General features: G+C 40.9%; 1 protein-coding gene across 3 annotated transcripts in view; it reads left to right on the top strand.

The window, feature by feature from the left end:
* Positions 1–19,998, top strand: part of LOC147428174 (patatin-like protein 2) — a 73,093-nt gene that overhangs the window by 45,998 nt on the left and 7,097 nt on the right. For 2 of the 3 annotated variants that reach the window (XM_086497271.1, XM_086497269.1), the window contains exons 3-6: positions 7,322–7,503; positions 8,432–8,621; positions 18,307–18,471; positions 18,560–18,637. In XM_086497271.1, the coding sequence (XP_086353397.1) occupies positions 7,322–7,503; positions 8,432–8,621; positions 18,307–18,471; positions 18,560–18,637 (615 nt within the window). Of the gene's footprint in view, positions 1–4,772; positions 5,186–7,321; positions 7,504–8,431; positions 8,622–18,306; positions 18,472–18,559; positions 18,638–19,998 lie in introns of those variants that run through there. The other variant, XM_086497270.1, reaches the window with a different exon arrangement.

Raw genomic sequence — 19,998 nt, 5'->3', positions numbered from 1 at the left:
CACCAGATGTGCACCCAATGCTTTCCAAGCATTTTATTGATAAGTTTTTAAAGAAAACAATACTCAAAACCAATTCTCGTACTCTGTAGCAAAGTATGCCTTCAGAGGGTGAATACACATATCAATTACTCACCTGATTCAGTTGCAATCATGGCTAACCATTCCAAAAACAATAATATCTGTATGTATTAATGAAAACATTCCAAATATCTCAATCGACATTGCTGCCTATTTGATTGGCCGAAGCACTAGCCATTGAGTTCGAAGTGTATTGAAAAGGGTCCGAATCACAGGTGTACAAGAATTCCAACCATCGTTTCGAGAATAGCTAAAGCATGTGGATAGTGTCGTTGTTGATCCTCAAGCTAGGTGTCGGTTCAGACTTTGTGTGTGGGAGACAATGTGTGTGTGTGTGTGTGTGTGATATATATATATATATATATATATATATATATATATATATATATATATATATATATATATATATATATATATATATATATTACAGGTTAAGAGTAGCAACCAATACTTGATGTGTGAGTAATAGTGGATGTTGTGTGTGCGCTATCAATAGAATAGATAGGAAGTGTGTTGCGGTGAAACAACCAAATCTTGCCACAGGAGGTGCACCATAGTTGTAGAGGCAAGTATGGGTGTGCACGCTTGTTCTGGAGTATGTTAATAACAAGCATATCAACATTGTATATATAGTTGATTCCAGCATGAGCCTTATACAGTGCATTAAGTGGGGAGCATATGGTTCATAGTCACTATTTTTTACAGCAATGAACGAGTGATTTCCTTTTTTAGATAAAGAGGCCCAGGGTTTCATGAAGCTTGTCTGTGTGAACCTCCATAGTCTAAAAGCTACGTCCAAATGGTATGGTTTACCAACACCATTAACAATGGTAAACTGAAATGCATTAAAATTCATTACTCTTATTGGAGTGAGGGGCTCCTTCCCTTGACACTCTAAAGAGAAATATATAGGTTCGATTCCTAAATAGGGTAAAGAAAATTAGATAGGTTTGAAGGTGACATAAAAAGGCAATGAATGAGTCTGTAGTATTAAAAGCTTCCATAAAGCCATTATTGCCCTGAGTATCCTGCCCAAGGACCTAAGGCAGTTGTTCCATCATACATTGCCTAGAGAATTGATATTGTTGGTGGACAAGGTGCTCCCAGAAGAAATCTTTTTTTGCATCACAAAACATGTTAGTTAATCTTGGAAGAACCATAAGACTCTATGTGTTAGAGTGTGGGTCATTGGTACGTCTATCTGCTGGCAAGAAACATGTGATGATGATGCAATTCCTCATGTAACAATTCAGGATTGACTAATGTCAAATGTGTGTGTGTGTGGGTGTGTATGTGTGTGCACATACACATACATACACACATGCAATATGCATCTGCAAACATTTACATATATGTATTCAATATGCATGTGTGTATAGGTGTATCTATACATATGTATATATCTATATGTACACAATTTTTCCATTTTAAGAGACGCATATCTCTGCTAGATAGAGGGATCAACAAATTTATCTACAATAGTTGAAGAATTTTGGCAACGACCTCATAACACATTGGCTTAATTTTTAGGACCATTTATAATGTGTTATGTGGTTATATGGAAAAAAGCTAGATGATTCCAATGTACACCCCTAGGACTAGCCACTATCTTATTGGCTATACAACTATCAGAGTTTTGGTCCCTTAACCAGAGTCTTGCTTGATTTGACCACCTAGGATAATGCCACTTTACTGGGAGGCACACCTTATAGATTATATTACTTGATTGAATTGGATTAAGTTCAAACCTGGGTGTCTAGCCAACGTCCATTTCTTGGTTATTTGTTATCTTTTCCATAACGCTCTTTTAAGGCCAAAGGTCTCTCATAAGAAGTCACTAAATTGCATAATGGGTACATATTGGGTCTAATTGAGCTTCTATTAATTAATTAGCGTGCAAGATTTCGGACGAATCTTCAAAATCTAAAAGCAAAAGGACTTGCGCCTGCATTCACACACCGCACGAAGCCTTCTGCAGCTCCGTGAGATGAGGTCTCCATTTTCCTGCACCAGTTCTATCCTTAGTTTCCTGCTCGCTTCGCCACCAACGCAGGGTGCCTTTCCCTGGACCCATGCACCATTGCAGGTCTGTGTCGTTGCAACCTCAGCTCGCCACCCTCCTTAGGCCAGACGTACGCCCGCTGAGGTCGCCACCCTGCTCAAACCCGGAGGACTCTGATCATCGTCCATCGCATCACGCAGTAGAGCACACAGTAAAGCATTGGGTCAAAAGACTGCATGCTCTTACATCATGCGCTCTGCATACCTCCGTGGCCAACGTTTCAAACTAGCAAAGTGAAAATGCGAAAGAGGCCATAGACACACACTCCTGCCATGCCCTACATCTCTGCACGTGCTCCAACTCAACTTTGTCTTCTGTCCGCTCTACCACCTGTAGTCGTGAGCGAAGCCAACTCCTCCAGTCCTCGTCAACCACAAAAAATCGCCTCTCTCCACACGTCATCTCTCTCTCTCTCTCTCTCTCTCTCTCTCTCTCTCTCTCTCTCTCTCTCTCTCTCTCTCTCTCTCTCTCTCTCTCTCGTGCCCTCCTCACTGTCTTTTTCCTCTAAGCCATGCCAGTATCTCCAGAGATTCCTATCAAAACAAATGGAAAAAAGATTAGGGCCAGTATCGGATACTACAGTATCTTGGGTCTATTTTGAGTTTATTAATTAATTCATCCCCAAGATTCCATCTTATTAACTTTAGGAAAGCTAAACTCTGTCGCTTTGTGTCTGTTTCTGCGCTCACACTTGCGCGTTGCTTCTGATCTCCAATTGCCTCGACTTTGTGCCTCCTAGCAGACCCCTCCAAGCTCTTTGCATTGAAGAGAGAAGCACCCCTTCTGATCTCTGCATGCCCCCCCCTCCCCTCCCCCTCCCCCTCCCCGCCCCCGAGCACGCCCCAAGGCGATGCCTCCCTCATCGCATGCACACACGAAGCAGCAAGACATACAGAGAACTGCCCCATTACGTGTATGCAAAATCCCTGGATGGGTTTGCAGCATGAAGCTTGTAGCTCTGAGCTGCCGCTTTGCGCACGTGCAACACATTCGGCAAGGTCTCCATGCACCATCTCTTCCCCGCCTCGCCTCCCCAATCTTGTATGTGTTCAACTCACAGAGGGACAAAGAGAAAAAGAATGTGCAAGCAGTTCGCAAGTCAACACCCAATACAAAAAAATACGTCCTCCATGCGTCCAGGCTACCCGCATATGCTTAGTTGAGACACACACACACACCCATTGCCACCTCTTTCTTAGTGTTCATCACTGGCTTCCCCTTCGCTCCCCCGTCACTGAGAGCTTCTCTGTCTGTGCTTTGCGACACCCACGTTCCCTCTAGAGACCAAAAATAAATAAATCTTCTGCTCATGTTGGCCCGCCACGTGCCCCCGTCTTTCCTTTTCCCCGTCATTCAAGGAAGGATCTTTCTTGATTCCTTTTTAAAAAAATGGAAAAAACGTTTGAGCGACCCCAAACACAAAATTGGCTGGACCTACCTGAAGTCACTGAATTGAATGGCTGCTTAACACAAGGTAATTTGTAGTGAATGGCGTTTCTTGTCAATCAACTCTTAACCTTACTCCTTGGAGCCTATTAATCCTCCTTGCTATGTTAGCCTTTGGTTGTACTATTTTCTTCACCTTGGATAAAGTGCCCTTGGCACCTAGAAAAAAATGATTCTCCATATCGTTCATGAGGGCGAGCCTCAGCACCAAGTAACACCTATGCGAAGTAATGAGATCGACGATCGGGATTGAGGGCGCGATCTCGAGGCACACTAAACTTGACCAGTGCGAAAAACAAAGCATGCCGTTGAAAAAACGGGGGGCGTTAAATTTGGTCAGCGCGAAAAATGAGGCAATGGTCAGCGCGAAAAATGAGGCACATCGGTGCGATTTGAACCCGTGACCTCGGGGGTCCGCATTTAGGGTCAAACAGGCTAACCACCTCACCTACGCGTTCATTGTGTATCTCAAACCGTTTTGACGTCGTAATATTGTGAGTTCGAGGTGCATTGGCCACGTTGTCCAAGTTTAGCGCCTGTCCACGTTTAATTTTTGAGCTGTTCAGGTTTAGTGCGTGTCTAGGTTTAGTTTTTGAGCAGACGCTAGGTTACGATCTTTTCAATCTTCGTGCGTGAACTTTCGCGTCGTCGATCCCATTACTTGGCCCCGCATTAAATATAGGTGTTACTTAGTCCTGAGGCGCTCGGGGTGGGCCTGCGGCAAGGCGTTTGACAGGAGTCAATCATTGGTTGGGCGCGCCTCCACACTATCTCGCACGGGCGGCTTCAAATGGGATCGACGGTTGAGGTGATTCGGACCGCTAGATGCACATTTGTAAATTCGAGACATTTGGTAAATTCGAGGAGAAAAGTAAATTCGGGTAGGCTTGTAAATTCGGGACGGTCCGCACCCATATTTTGAACCCGTGACCTTTCCACTACGAGCCATGAGCACTAACCACTACGCCCGCATGCGTTCGTTGAAATATAAGTGATTTGAGTATGTCATATTGTAAATGTGGGCCGAGTAGTAAATTCGGGGCAAATTTGTATATTCGAGCAGACTAGTAAATTCAAAAAAAGTGTCGAATCTGACGATCCACAATTGGCGTGCCTCGCGTTTTCCTCCTTCACCATTGATCCCATTTGACCATGCCCGTGTGATATAGTGATGAGGTTGAGCGCGGATGCGGTGTTCTCCGGGGATGAGGGACTGGGCTCCTCGTTCTTTGCGTCCCTCCCTTTGCCCGGCCCTTATTTTTGATGATTGGTAGAGGCAGCGCTTCCCACCTCCTCCATGGAGGACAAAGGGTTGCCAGCTTGAGATGCTCCTTCCCTTGTGGACGTCCGGTTGGGTGGCAGTTAGCAGTTCGTCCTGTGTGGCAGCGAGGGTGGATTCGCAAGGTGTTTGGCTGGTGGTGACTAGTCTTCCGGTGCTGTCGACTTTGATGTGGAGCACCATCGAGCTCACGTCTGGCTGCCACGATGTGATGCAGGTTCATTTCTTCTGGTTTGATGTATAGATTGTTGTGGGCAGGTAGGCCTTGGGCACCGTGGATGGCAGTGGTGGCAGGGCCGGCTATGGCGGTGGCAACCAAGGTCAGCTCTGGTTATTTATGTTCGGCATTATGATTTTTACTTGTGAATGTTATGCTATGTATTCCAGGTTTGAGGGCTCCCTGTAAAAGCCCTCAGGATGGTGGTCTATGTCTTCTTGTGAGTGGCTCCCTTCGCCTAAGTATGTTATATGCCAAAGTGGGTGTCTTACATATCTGGTGGTTGTCCTCCATGGCTCGATTTGAGCATGGAGTTGGTAGTAGTTTTTTGGGCTGAATTTATATAGTCACACACCCGTTTGGGTGTGTTTTGAAAAAAAAAAATCCCTTGGCACCTAGGGGCCACTTGCTCTCGGGTGAGGAACAACTATGCTTTGTTGTTGGTAGTGAGGCAGCTTCAGGGCTTTGAATGAAGCTCTTCTCAAGGGCGGCTACCATGGCATGGGGAGTAGGCAATGCATTCACATTTCGAGGCTACAGTGGCCATGGTTAGGCCCTCCTTGCCATTGCATCTAAGGTAGGGCATGCTAAACAAGGAAGAAGGGCTTCAAGGGTGTCGGCTCTCATAGTGGTGGATGGGGTGCTGCATTTGTTGGTGGTTGGTCAACCTTGCAAGTGGGGAACAGTATGTTGTTTGGCTGGCGGATGTGTTCCTCTGTGGATTATCTTTTGGAAGATCACGGCCTTGTTTATGCTTCATGGCTTCGATGGGATGTGAAGGCTTTCCTATGTTGTATTATGTTTGCAAGATTCATTTGCATTATTCCTCCTGGGATACTTCTTTGACTTGGGTAGGTTCATTGGTTGTTTTTTGAGCATTTTCTTTGGTGTTCCATAGTCCTATTGTTTGCCAGTTTGGTGGTTAGCTCGTGTGGTGTGGTAGCCCATCCAACCTGGTGGCAACCCTGATCAGTCTCTTTGTCTTTTCCTCAAATGGGTAGCTCCCAGCTCAGCCTCTACACGTGTGTCCGTGTGGCTCCCTTGTCAGCTAGTTGAGACCTTGCGATTGGGTGGCTCCTAGATCAGCCAGTGTTTATGGTCGTGATTCTATTGTTGGGTGCCTCCAGTCTCAGCTAGCTTCTTATGTACTAAGGGTGCCTTGGCTCGATCTGAGTAGGGTCTGATGTGATTCTTTTTGTTATTATTCTGATATATAACTCACTATAGTAAGTATTGCAAAAAAAAAAAAGCCCTTGCATGAAGGGCATCACTATGAATCACATATAAAATGGAAATAAAAATAACTCCTATAGCTATACCTTATAGCCTCTTGTACCAAGTGATTTATAAATGTTCATAAGGTGTTGCCCTACACTATAAACCATGGAAGGTCTTGTCTCTATTCTATCTAATGCACCTTGGAGGTCCTTGCCATGTGGCATAAGGAGAGGGATGGAAGGGGGGAGTGGAGACCAAGGCAAAGAAAGAAAGAGAGGGAAGCTAGTGTATGGAGTTTGGAGTAAGAAAATGGGCCCTCTCTCTCTCTCTCTCTCTCTCTCTCTCTCTCTCTCTCTCTCATAACAAGTCTTGAGTTCAACTCTCCTCGCCGGATAGATCTTTAAGGTCTCTTGGGATAGTTTCCTACGACGTTAAAATACTCTTCTTCTTCTTCTTCTTCTTCTCTCCCCCCCCCCCCCCCCCCCCCAACAACAAGGGGAGCTCCTTCCCTCCCCCATCCATAGGATGGGCCACACACTTGTAAAGCTAAAAGAGTGTGTGTGTGTGTGTGTGTGTGTGTGTGAGAGAGAGAGAGAGAGAGAGAGAGAGAGAGAGAGAGAGAGAGAGATAGTTCTCTATCCTTACAAATGCAATATGTTTACAGTGTTTGTGAAGTGTATAATGATTTGCACAGTTTTATTTCCTAGTTCAAGGTCACTGATAAACCTTGAATTCATGTTCTAGAGGACCCTATATTTGCATTGTGTCATAAGCCCTTACCTTGGTTACCTATATAAGACGCACGCATAACCTCATGTTTACAATTTTTGCCTTCAATAAAAGCTCATTATTTTCTTTTCTTTGCAAAACTTGTTTTTACATTGGGAAATGGGTAAATTGTCCATGTTTATGAATAATATTATAATTATGTAATTTAGTACATGTCTACACAATATATACACACACACACACACACAAAAAGCGTTTCTACTAAACTTTTTTGCGGGTGTCCTCCTCATAGGAATTGGATGGTATGGATGCAAGGATTGCTGATTATTTTGATGTCATTGCTGGAACAAGCACGGGGGGTTTGATAGCCACTTTGCTTACAACACCCAATGGAGAAGGTCGACCTCGTTTTGATACTGAAGAGATCATCAGTTTATATATGAGCCTTTCAAAGGAAGTGTTTCCTCCAAAGAAGTAAGACATGGTGTCTAGTCTCTTTATACTTTACTTCCCACTTGACATCTTTGTCTCTATATGTGTGTTTCCTATGGCTCATTATCCATTGTATATGATTGATTGCATGCTTTTAGACATGCTTTACAATGCATGAGATGTTAGATGTAAGTGCTTTGTTACTAAAAAAAAAGGTGCTACTTAGTTCTAATTAGCTAAAAATTGGCTCAATTATCGGACAGAAACATAGGTTGTAGCATGTGTTAAAGCAAAAACAAACTAGATTATGGCATGTTATATTGAGATGGATAAGGAAAAAACTAGGGTCTCTTCCTTATGAGTTGTACATCCCCTTTTTGGGAATGTTGTTGCCTCAAGGCACATGTAGTGCTTGAGGTTCATTGTACATGCTTTACTTTACATGTAGTGCTTGAGGTTCATTGTACATGCTTTACTTTACTGAGTCAATATAACATTTCCACTCACAATTGTGGGTATGGCAAAACAAAAAGATGTAGTCTTTCACTTTAGAATATATTGTGTTTAAGATTAGTCACATCACATTTAAGTATAATATTAAATTAGGTGTGTACGTTGGGTTTTTTTCCAAACTCACAATAGTGACTGCATGTAAATATTACAAAACCAAAAAAAAAGACATTGAAAGCCACGCTCCTACCGAGCCAAGGCATCATCCAGCAGCCAAGCATACATAAATTGATATATCGGTTGATTAAGGTGTACATTTTTGTTAAGAATATCCATAGACATGGCAAAAATATCCATAGTCTTGTAATTTTTTGATATAACATCACCCACTTTTGAGAGTTCTGCAAAAATAAAAAATAAAAAAGAATATCCATAGACATGATAAACTTTAGAGCAAAATATTGTATGTTCAAGCCCTAGATAACTATTATATATTGATTCTCTTTCCCAACGCATGCAGGGCTGGTTTTTTTAGTTCAGCTAAGCAACTAATGACTATGCTCCATGGTCCAAAATACTCTGCAAAAGGTCTTGAATCTCTACTTTTAGAGACTCTTAAAGACGTGAAGCTCTCTAACACAACCACAGAACTACTAATTCCAACTTTTGATATCAACCTAATGCAACCAATCTTCTTCTCAACATCTGAGGTATGAATGCACCTTTCCAAAGCCTTTTTGCTATCTATGGACATATCATACTACTAGCATACTACACGATACATTTGTACGTGTGTGTGCATGTGCACGCACACACCCACACACAAGCAAGAGCATGCTTTTTTTTTTTTTAAGTGCTCAGTTGAGCTTGAATTGCATAAAAACCAGAAAGTTACAAAGAGCCCTGGCATATCCTTTGCACACTGGTAAGCAAGAGCATGCGTTTGTGATGGCCCAGTATTAGACGTAGTATAATTGTTCTCCTCAAGAAAATACAAATAAGATAAAGCTATTGATTACCCAATAGGTCTTGTTTCTCTCCTCGGTGGGTGGCTCCCTAAGCCGGGTTAGGGTGGCTCCCTTGTCAGCCATTCGGGTCTTTAGGTTGGGTGGCTCGGTGTGTGACCAGGGTCAGACTTGGATTTTTCTAATACATTATCACTCACTATTATGAGTTTCTTTTTCTTTTTTAAAGGATAAGGCTATTAATTACAACTAAAATCACGAGGCATGCCTTTTTATTTCCAAATTGTTGTGATATAGGGAAACTGAAAGTAGAGGCTTGAAAAGATCTTCCTTCAAAAGGATTCGGAACTATTTCCTTGTCTGAAGAAGATAATTTTGATCCCTCAGGATGGACTCCTGGTGAGGGTGTTAACACTACGTTGGTAATGGGACACTTTTATGTCCTGTTAAGTGACCATTTTCCTTGAATTATGTCAAGAGTTTCAAAATGGATTTTGAGGTGCTATCTGTCTAGAAAGTTGTCTCATGAGCTGAAAAAAACTCAACATTTTTTTGGAATATCAATTCCATTTTTAACCTTGTCCTTGCACAACATTTCACAACCTAAACTGTGTGAAAAAACGGGTCTTGTTTTTGGCTTTTTTCAACTTTTTGCAGCTATACCACTCTAGAATTCATGTTTGTGAGGTCTATAATGCTAGAGAACTATCTTTAGTAGTCCTCAACATGGCCTGATGCTTCTAGGGAGAAATAAATGTTAAAGTTGTAAGTTATGACCAAATTACAAAAATTGTCAAATCTTGTTTTTTAGCCAATTTTAGCTCTTCTATGATTTTTTTGGTGGCTTTCATGATATCCAAATGCAGTTTTGATTTTCTATGTCGCATATTGTAACATAAAGCTAATATTCATTGAGTTTTGGGGCACCTAATACCCTATTTTGCATAGTAGACAACGATGGTTGATTTTTTCAATTATAGAAGAAAACAAAACATTCTAGTATATCAAGTATAGCTTTTTCAATATTGTTAGTTTCTTGTGACAACTACATGCATTTTGTAGGTAGTAACCACATCTAGTCATAAGGATCAAATTTGGCTAGATATTGAATAGTTTCTATGGGATTTTACAACTCATAATGTTGAACCCAGTTTTTTTATGTTTGCTGTATTTAGTACTTCATCTTTGTCCCCAAGATTCCCCTGGGTAAGAGATGTATTATTCTTTTGACATGCTCCATGGCTCCTTATGAACCTAAAGGACAATATGGAACTAAGAAAACATGCATATATTATTTGTATTGAGCGTGGCTATAGACACTTTGATGATAGGTTTGCAGAATGGTAAAAATTCAACTTTTTTGTACCTATTCTTTTGGCAAAACAAGAAATAGTGAGTGAGAAGCAATCATATGTTCTGATCACCAACCCATTGAAGTTAACTAGGGAATTTATCTCAAGTCCTACAAAAATCCCTAATCTTATTTTTATGCAACAAAATGTAAGAAATGACTGTTTTGATGAAAATGTACTGGTCCATCAACTTTGGAGGCTTGGTGTGACCAAAAGATGAGAAATTTTACAAGTTTCTTATTTTTTCCATGTGTGGTAGGCCTTGAACTATAACCTCATGAAAGGATTTTACAAAATGAGTGGATCTACTATGGTTTTGGAGGTTTTTTTCAAAACCCTGAAATGACACTTTTATGTCCTGTTAGGTTACCAACCTAGTGTTAAGAGAGGTAACATCTTTCGACGCTCAGAGGTTCTCCTTGGGGAAGGTATTACACACAACACATTATATGATTGAGTTCAAGATAAAATTAAGAAGAAAATGAAGCGTTGGGAGTTCATCATGACTCCTTTCCACTACAGAGCATCGATAATTAATACCTTCTTCATTCCGTATAGAACCTTTACGCCACCATTCTTGCAATTATCCCAAAAAAAAATGAAACTTATTTTTGAAGCCAATAACGGAATTTTTGTGGAGAAATAAACTGATTGTAGGCAGACTGTGGCAGTGGGAAAAATGGGAGGCTATTGCTAAACCAAAAGCTCTAGGTGGACTGAGTATCCTTGACCCTATCACCCATGATATGGCTTTATGTGCATTTTTCTGCACCCTTGTCAATTCTGAAGAGAGTTGAGTATGTATGGCAAGGGAAATGGTAATGGAAGCCCGCATGAGTTCTAAAGGTGCATCATGGTCCAATCTCCTTGCAGTGTAACGTCTCAATTAGGGGGTTTTACTGGGAAATTTATTGAAAAGTATTGTAAAGCCTCTAATGTGCTCATGTGGAAGGAAGAGACCAGGTACTAGAAGGATCCAGCTAGACACTCGTCTCCTTGGAGCCCTTTTGTGAAAGACTTGTGCCTTAATAACCATTGGATTGAAATAGCTGGAGCAATCTTAAATAATAAGGGATATGTCACCTTAGATTATTTTTGGGACTATCAAAAATGGAATTGGCATTCCTTGGAGCATGTTGAGCTATGCAATAATCTCTCATTCCAAGGAGATCCTCATCTGATAACTACTTGCAAAAATCTCACACCTAACCCTTCCTCCCTGCTCCACACCACTAGGTTGGAACGCTTGGAAGTGGCCTGGAGAAAGACTATTTTGCTCGCCCAGAACTAAATTGATCTATGGAAAGCTTTTCTCTTTAGAGGCTTGGATCAAACACCTCAATAAGATCTGGTCTAAAAAGTGGGATGCAAACAAATGGTCTCAAGTAGTTGGAAACATATGGAAAGCCAAATGCGAAGAAAGAGACAAAGTCTTCCTTTGGAAGGTTCTTTTTTTATTCGTGCCAACCGGAGATAAGGCAAAAGCAAGAGGGCTAGCCAAAGGTGCTTGTGTTAGATGCAAGCACCAGTATGAAATTTTCACGCACCTGCTCTGGGGATGTCCCGAAATTAAAAACTTCACAGGCACTGTCTGCAATGGGTGTACACACATCTGGAAACTACCTTCTTGAGATGCGACCTTGTTATGGGTTCTAGACACATTAACAATGGGGATCTATTGATTGACATATGCATAATAATAAGAGCTACAACATTGAGGGCAATATGGAAATCCAAAAATGCGTTACTTTTTCAAAACAAGTGTGAGCCTCTTAACACAAAATTATGTTTTAGAGTCATGCTAGTGGAATCTCCTCTATAGAAGGAATACAAATTGCAAGCTTAACAAGTAAGAGAAGTTGTGGAGGTGCATCCCTTGCGATGTATTTTTTATGGAGTTCCCTGTGCAAAGGATATGTCGGGGTTGTTTGTAACTTTTTGTGATTAATGCAATTCAAGCTCGACTGAGCACTTTAAAACCAAAAAAAAAAAAGAATTTGAAACTACAAATCTAAAGGTAAACTTATAGACCCAAACTAAAGAGCTTAGGTATATAGATTAGGATCTTCAAGGAGCAAGTCTTATCACAAAACGCTTGTTATCTTAAAAAAAGATCCCAAAAAATCCTTTTTTTTTTAGTAGAACGCACTTTTCTATGTGTGGTGATACAGTGGGCACCCGTGAATGCTACCAAGGTCGCTTGGCCGCACTCGAACCCATGATCTAAGTCAAAAAGGACAAGTACTCAACCAATGAAGCTAGGAAAAAAAGTTCCTTTTAATCCTCTGTCACTTCAAGTGCCGTGAGAGACCGTATACACGGTTCAACGCTACACAGTCCCAAAAGTACGAGAACTACTTAGGTAGTTACATTTTGATAACTGGAGGATTCCATACCCAAGAGGGCTTTGATTGCTTCACTCCAATCTTCATAGTTCTTATGTTATTTTGATAGAGATTATTGCTTCCTTGCTTTTCTGAATAATCTCTCCGAAGTTGGTCGTCAAATTGTCTTTTTTAAACATACACTTTCTCCTAGCCTTCCAAGCTTGTCTAAAGTAGCAGAAGCTCATTCGGAGGAAATTGATAAATTCGAGGCTAATGATGTGAAAATTGAAAATTCCAAGGCTAATGATGTAAATAAAGCAATCCGTTGGAAAAAGGAAAAACTCAAACTACTGGAATCAAGCAATCCTTGTTTTCATGACCTCAACTAGGTAAAAGTGAGTAAGGAATCTTGTGAAGTGGTTCACCTCTATTGTGCGGTCCTTTATGGCTAGGCCCGAGCTTGAGGATATTTTGTACATTTCTTTATGGAGAATTCTATTCACATTGTGGTAGGGCAAAAAAAAAAAAAACAATTCGTTAGTTAGTTGTGAATATTAGCTCTCCCCCCTCCTCCAGGATCGACACTAAAGGGCACGGGGTATTAAATGTGGGAGCAGTGGGATCAACAATGAGCAATTGCATAGACAAATCTCGAGGACATTGGAGGGCTCAAAAAATTTGGCGATCGAGGCCGCTTGCGATTTTTAAACACGGGTTGGCACCGTGCAAGGCTTGTGGCCTATCCAACCCTCCCGTGCACATATAGTGTCCAGGTGGGAAACAAATGCATGATAAGTAAACTTGGACAGGGGCAAAAGTAAACTAGGACAAAAAAAGATAAACTCGGATATGCCGGGTAAAATCGGACAGCCGAGCCAACCTCGCATCCCACGCACCTTGTTCCCCATCGTAGACGCCATCATGGGGCCTTCATTAAAGACCTTGTTCCCTTTAGTCCTGAGGCCCTCCTCCTACTAGTTAAATAAAAAAGGCCTTCCACCCCCTCATCCTTGGCCCGTTCTGTTTGACAATGCAGCCTACATCGAGAGGTTAAGATAAAGAAGAAAAGGGTTCTGCCCTACCCTACTTTGAAGTTTGCATGCGCAAAAGAGAAGGCTGCTCTTTATGCAGATTTCCTGGAAATTGGAACGCGAGATCATCGCAGTAAAGCTACCCTTGATTGAGAGAGAGAGAGAGAGAGAGAGAGAGAGAGAGAGAGAGAGAGAGAGAGAGAGAGAGAGGACGCACGTGGGCCGACAGAAATCCACACACACACGATACTCCCTATCGCGTTGAAGGGGGAGTGGCAGGGACGAAAGAGAGAGAAAGTCTCTCCTGGTCTTTTTCGAATTTAAAAATTAACAAGAAACGTGATTGAAGAGGAAGCAAAAAGAAGGAGAGGCATGTGTAAACACGGTACACTCACTACCTCCTCGCTCTACTCTCCTTATCCTTCATTAACTAAGGTTGGGTTCATACGAGCCTGGAGGAAGAAAAGTTTGATTTGAGCCTACCTTCATCTCATCTGAACAGCATTGCAGGTGGAAGAGCAATAAAGGAGAGCATTTTAGAGAGGCAGCAGCTCTTCCGAGGGGAGTCAAAACAAATTTGGTGCGCTTGGAGGAAGAGCTCCTCACTTTGCAGCCAACCAACTCCTCTCACGCAGAACTAATTCCAGTGTGGGAGAGTTTTCCACTGAACCCAGCCTAAGAAAATACCCTTATAACCTTAGTTTTTGCATCCATCATTTCTCCTTCCATGCCTACATTATCTCTATAGAACTATTTTCGTCCACTGTAGATTTTGATTATGCAAAATCTTTAGAAGATTCCACCTGCCTTTTACCTTGTTTGTAAGACTTTTTAAAAGTCATCAGATCAATCCAAGATTCGAACTCACAACACCAAGAAAAATCAAGGGAAAATTACCAAGATACCCCTCCAATTTGTGGAAATTCCCAAAATACCCCTCAAATTTCAAAATTCTCAAAATACCCTTCTATCTATTTTAGTTGGATTGTTCACGATTTCCTAATCTTTATTCTTTTTTGACAATGGAGATCTGTTTTTTAGTGCTTAGCATGTAATTTGTCACAAATTACCTCCAAAAAAGGACAATTATGTCTAAAAATAATGAAGCAATTCATCTTCAAAGCCTACATAACTAGCTCAAATTAGACAATCGGTCTTCTTATGAAAAGCTACAATTTTTTTTATCTTTGAATAAATTTACTCTGACAACCAGGGGTATTTTGAGAATTTTGGAAAATTTGAAGGGCATTTTGGGAATTTATGACAAAATATGAGGAGTATATTGGGAATTTTTAAAATTTGAACGGTATTTTGAGAATTTCCACAAATTAGGGAGATATTTTGGTAATTTTCCCAAAAATCAATCAACTCTCCATTTATGGCATATGTGCCTCCCATGCAACACTCCCAACTTAACACAGTTTGGTAACCTAATAGGACACAAAAATGTCCTTTCAAGGTTTTGAGAAAAAATCAATTACTCCTATTTTATCTATCTGGTTATAGAAGTCTTTACTTCACCTCAAAGCTAGCACCACACTTTATGTGGAAAAAAAAACTCTTTTTTTCCTTTTTAGAGTAGATGTATTGTATTCTCCATAAAGGAATGTACAAAGTAACCTCAAGCTTGTGTGGAGCCTTGAGGGGTCGTTCGATACATCCAAAAGCTATAAAGTGCCAAATAGGGGCGAGCCATTACCCATGATCTTTGCTCAATGTTAGCGGCCATGATGGTGAGAATTGCCGTTAGCGTCCATGACGATGAGAATTGCATGATTCCACTCATCCGAGTTCTTCTTCTTACCAATGGCAATAATAACTTCCCTACTTTTGTGGTAGAACTCCGTGAAGCTACTAGCTATTGAGAGGTCATTCTTGAATACTCTATGGTTCTCTCGTCTTTCAAATGTGATGAAGATAGCATAATCTAACAATTTGAAATCTAATTAAGAGCGCTTGGCTTTTCATGACCTTCCTTTCTAAGAACATATAGTTCTTGAAAACCCCTATCTTCCAAGTCCTTTGAACCCATTTGCATATCTTGTCTAGTAGGTCTTTAATCATCAAGCACCCCTTGAATAAGTGAGAGAGGTCCTCACTTGACATTTTGAACCCGAGCACTTACATGAGCCAATACCTCTGACAAGGACCTTGACGCCTATCATCGAAGCCCCCAAAGCACCAACGTTTATGACAATAAAAACCTATCTTTTAGCATCTTAGACAAAATTATTTACCATTGAGCTCATTAGGTCTCCTCAATCTCAAAAGAATAAAAATTCTTTCAAAACATATTAAGTGCATTAGTGAAGAGTGAGTTTAGGAAATGAAAAGACAGATGAAGATGAAGATGAAGATGAAGGTGAAGGTGAAAAGTCAATAGACAAATGAAGAAGGAAAGTCAAAAGACCCTTTGTGTCTTTATAAATAGGTGTTCTTTGCTCTTTCATTTTTCCTTTAGCATTTTCTTCTAAATTCTCTTTAACGTTTTCCTCTCTCTCTCTCTCTATGTTGTATATGTCCTTCCCAGTTGGTACTCTTGCAAATATGTGTGCATGCCTTATCATTGCCCGTTGCTATGTACTATAGACTAGCACATCCTTTTTAATGTTGTTGAGGAAAATGGTGAACGATTTCATCTTAAGAGGCCTCAATATCATTTAAAGTCTTTGTTCTATCATCTTCTATCGAGAAGAACTAATCTTCCTATGAAGAGTTGCGAAAAAAAAATTGTTTTTAGAGATGTTTGCAAAGTTAATAAGGGCAAAATTGAACGGCGTTTTGGGGATTTTTGGCCAAATTTGAGGGGTACAATGGGAATATTTCAAATTTGAGGGGTAATTTGGAAATTTCCACAAATTACAAGAATATATGGTAATTTTTTTAAATATAAAATATAATAAATTAAAGCCCTATATAAATAGGATCATTTCACTTTCAAAATGTGAAACTTTTCTCCTATTGAACACACATATTCTCTTGGTGAGAATTCTCCCTTGGAGCTTTTAGCCAAATAGGAGAGTTCATTTATTCGTGTATAACTCGATGCTTTGATGCCATTTTTATTGAGAGATAAAGATGCAAACTCTAAATTTGCTATGAAATTCAAATTTTTGAAGGTATTTTTCACATCATGATTTGTAGAATCATAGGTTTCCTTATGCACATATTCTTTCTTTATTATATATGCATGTTTTGAAGGGGGGAGAGAGAGAGAGAGAGAGAGAATTAGAATTTTAACGTCATAGGAAACTATCCCAAGAGATCTTAAAGCTCTATCCGACGAGGAGGGTTGAACTCAAGACCTGTTATATGAGATAGATAGATAGTTCTATTATCGTCTTCGGAGGTCAAATATGACCTATGGGACCAGATGAACATGTCACGTGGTGTGAGTGGAGGTCATAAGTGACTCTCGATGCTCAAAAATGGCTTAAATGAGCGTTGCATTAGAGAGTCCACATCGTGGTTGGGAGAGGAAGGTATGTAGGGAGAGCTCATGGCTGAATATATGGGGAAAACAGGACCTAATATGGTCAAAAGCTGAGCACTCAAGTAGTGTGTGGTACTCACTCTCTCGCACTTGACGAGGGCATAAGGTGCAAAGTCAATGAGACTCCTTGCCAGTGCCCCAACGTCCTGTCTCGCAGCGTAGAGAATGGGAGCTAAGACAAATGGAGGCAATGGTGCGGATCGCACTCAATGGGATGGGCTCAAGGATGTAGGGATGGGTTCGGTTACCTCGTTCGAAAAAGAAGAAAGATTTGTAGTTTGGGGCAACATGTGTGGTGTAATGGCTGAAGTGAGAACCTCCGGATTTCTCCCAAGCCGTGATACATTCGCGTTGTAAGAAGGCCTCATTAACTTGGGAGTCGATCGACGTATCCTTGACCAAGTGACATGCATCCCATCTTCCAAACCATTTCTTGATGTCATGTATCCACCCCGAACTTAGTATTTTGCTCTTGCATGTCTTTTGGACCTTTTGACTTGCTTCATATCCGATTCTAGGAAGTCGATGCAAAGGGCTACGTTGTGACTTAAGCATGTACTCCACAACCCTTTGCATGCCCAAGACCTCAATGGGAAGCGATCCGGACTCAAGAAGTAATAGCATGTAGGGTGTTTGTGTCTTGACTTGGAGAAAGTTGGTGAGAAAACGCTTTTGAACATTCTCAAACTGTTTCCAAGTAGACTTCTCGATGCTTCCACCCCACACCTCCACTCCATAAAGAAGCATCGGTGTCACCAATGTGTCAAAGAGGTACTTTTTGAGAGCCCAACACTTGATCTCTCCAGCATTGCATATGTTGTCAAATGCATAATAAGCCCTCTTTCCGGCTTCCAAGCGACGCATTGCACAATCCTTCCATTTATGATTGGATGGAACCTCAAAGCCAAGGTACTTGAAGTGATCTACCACTTCAAGTTGCTCATTGTTGTATACAATGCATGGATTTTCGTCATTGAGGGTATTTACAAGCATAACCTTGGTTTTGGATCCATTCACGATGTGTGTGTGTGTGTGTGTGAGAGAGAGAGAGAGAGAGAGAGAGAGAGAGAGAATTAGAATTTTAATGTCATAGGAAACTATCCCAAGAGATCTTAAAGATCTATCCCGACGAGGAGGCTGAACTCAAGACTTGTTATGAGAGAGAGAGAGAGAGAGAGAGAGAGAGAGAATTTTTCCAACATAGACTAAATTACATTTGCACTGCAGGCTAAGCAAGACAAATTGAAAAATCCCTTCCTTAGAGATGTATGCAGGGGAACTTCTGCTGCTCCCACATTTCTTCCGCCTTACTTTTTCCAAACACATGATCAAGAATGTCAAAACTTTAGAGACTACAATCTTGTGGATGGAGCACTTGCTGAAAATAATCCTGTAAGATGGAGGACTATCTAATAATAATTTGTTTCTCTAAAGCATAGAAAATAATGGTGTCTTATTGCAATTCTTTGTTTTGGTGTAGGCATTTCTATCCATCATTCACATTTTGAAGGAGAACTTTAAAGGGAATCAGAAATTTTGTAAACGAATAAAAGATAAGGTAACTCCCCAAACACACATTTTTCTTGATTTTCAATATTATCTCTTCCGTACTTTTAGTTGTGTCAAAAAAAAACAAGATGAGTAATTTACTTTAATTAGAATTGGTGAAGCTATAGATTTTATAATCCTTTTCAAGTCATTTTGCTTGTTGTTGAAAATATTTTTTCTTACAGTTGTTACCCATCATAAGATATCACTCCAGAACTGCACTTTGCCATTTTACTGTTGTTGGCAAAGATTTTGATGTGGCAGAGTGTTTATCCAAACATACAGTATAGGATTTGGTAATCAGAGGCAAGATCTAGGGACGCTTCTTTTTTTGCTTACGTTATGCCATGGATGCCAAAGTTCTGTCCTAATGAAGAGTTTATGAACTTCTACCCATTGTGGGTCACTCTCAAAAGCCTTCCTCTTTGGCTCCGGGGACATCTAGATGCTATTGCTAACTTGATGGGCCATGTACTTTTTATCCCGAAGATGCAGCGTGTTAGCTCGGGCTTGGATGTAAAGATGTGCAGTCCGTGGGATATGAGCAAGCGTTGATCGACATATTGGAGATTTAGGTGCTTTTCAACAAGAGTTGGCATTTGCTTCCTTTCCCAACGCCTGTTATAAATGTCGAAGAATTGGGTATTACGCTAGGAACTACTCAAAGGCAGGATCTGTCTGCGGCCCGCTGGTTCGGACTACCTAGAGGTGGGTTTATAGGGATACCGAGCCAAATACAATTTTCGACAAGCCAACAGAAGCTATTGGGGACAAAGAGATGTATCAAGGTGACAAGAAATTAGAGACACTAGAGTCTAGGTGTACATTTGATGAGATGCAAGAGAAACCAGAGTCTCCATGTCCAACGAATGAGATACAAGAGAAACCAGAACAGTCTGCCAGTCCCGATGAGGGGGCTCAAATGACAAATGAATCCATCGAAGCCAACTACAGTACAAGTGGAATTTAGAACCAGAAGTTAGACCTTGTTAGCCATTTAGTAAGAATCTTGGTGCTCAAACCCAAACAATCATTCTGTTTTATAGAAAGATGAAAAACAAGTGATTCTCGTTGCTTCTGTCTTCAGCGTTATGTTCCATTGGGCAAGCTTGGCAATCAAGGGGTGTATTGTGGTAGAGCTATCTCCTTGGTGGCAACCCCAAGCTCCCTTAAGTTTCCTATTGGTTGTGGACGTTCAATGGTAGGCACCCTTTATCAATCGACGTATCTGATTTGGTGTTACATAAGTATAGATGATGCCATGGCTCGAGGGAGGAATCCCAAAATCCAAGCAAACCTAACCAAGCGAACCATAAACCGAGCAAAACCCATGAGATTTTGACACACTTTGCAACATAGTCATAATACGTT

The sequence above is a fragment of the Adiantum capillus-veneris genome, chromosome 23 (assembly GCF_014529385.1).
Source record: "Adiantum capillus-veneris isolate H3 chromosome 23, ASM1452938v2, whole genome shotgun sequence".
In the NCBI taxonomy this organism is placed as follows: Eukaryota; Viridiplantae; Streptophyta; class Polypodiopsida; order Polypodiales; family Pteridaceae; genus Adiantum; species Adiantum capillus-veneris.
Note: the sequence above shows the minus strand (reverse complement) of the source record. Positions and strands in the feature narration are given on the sequence as shown.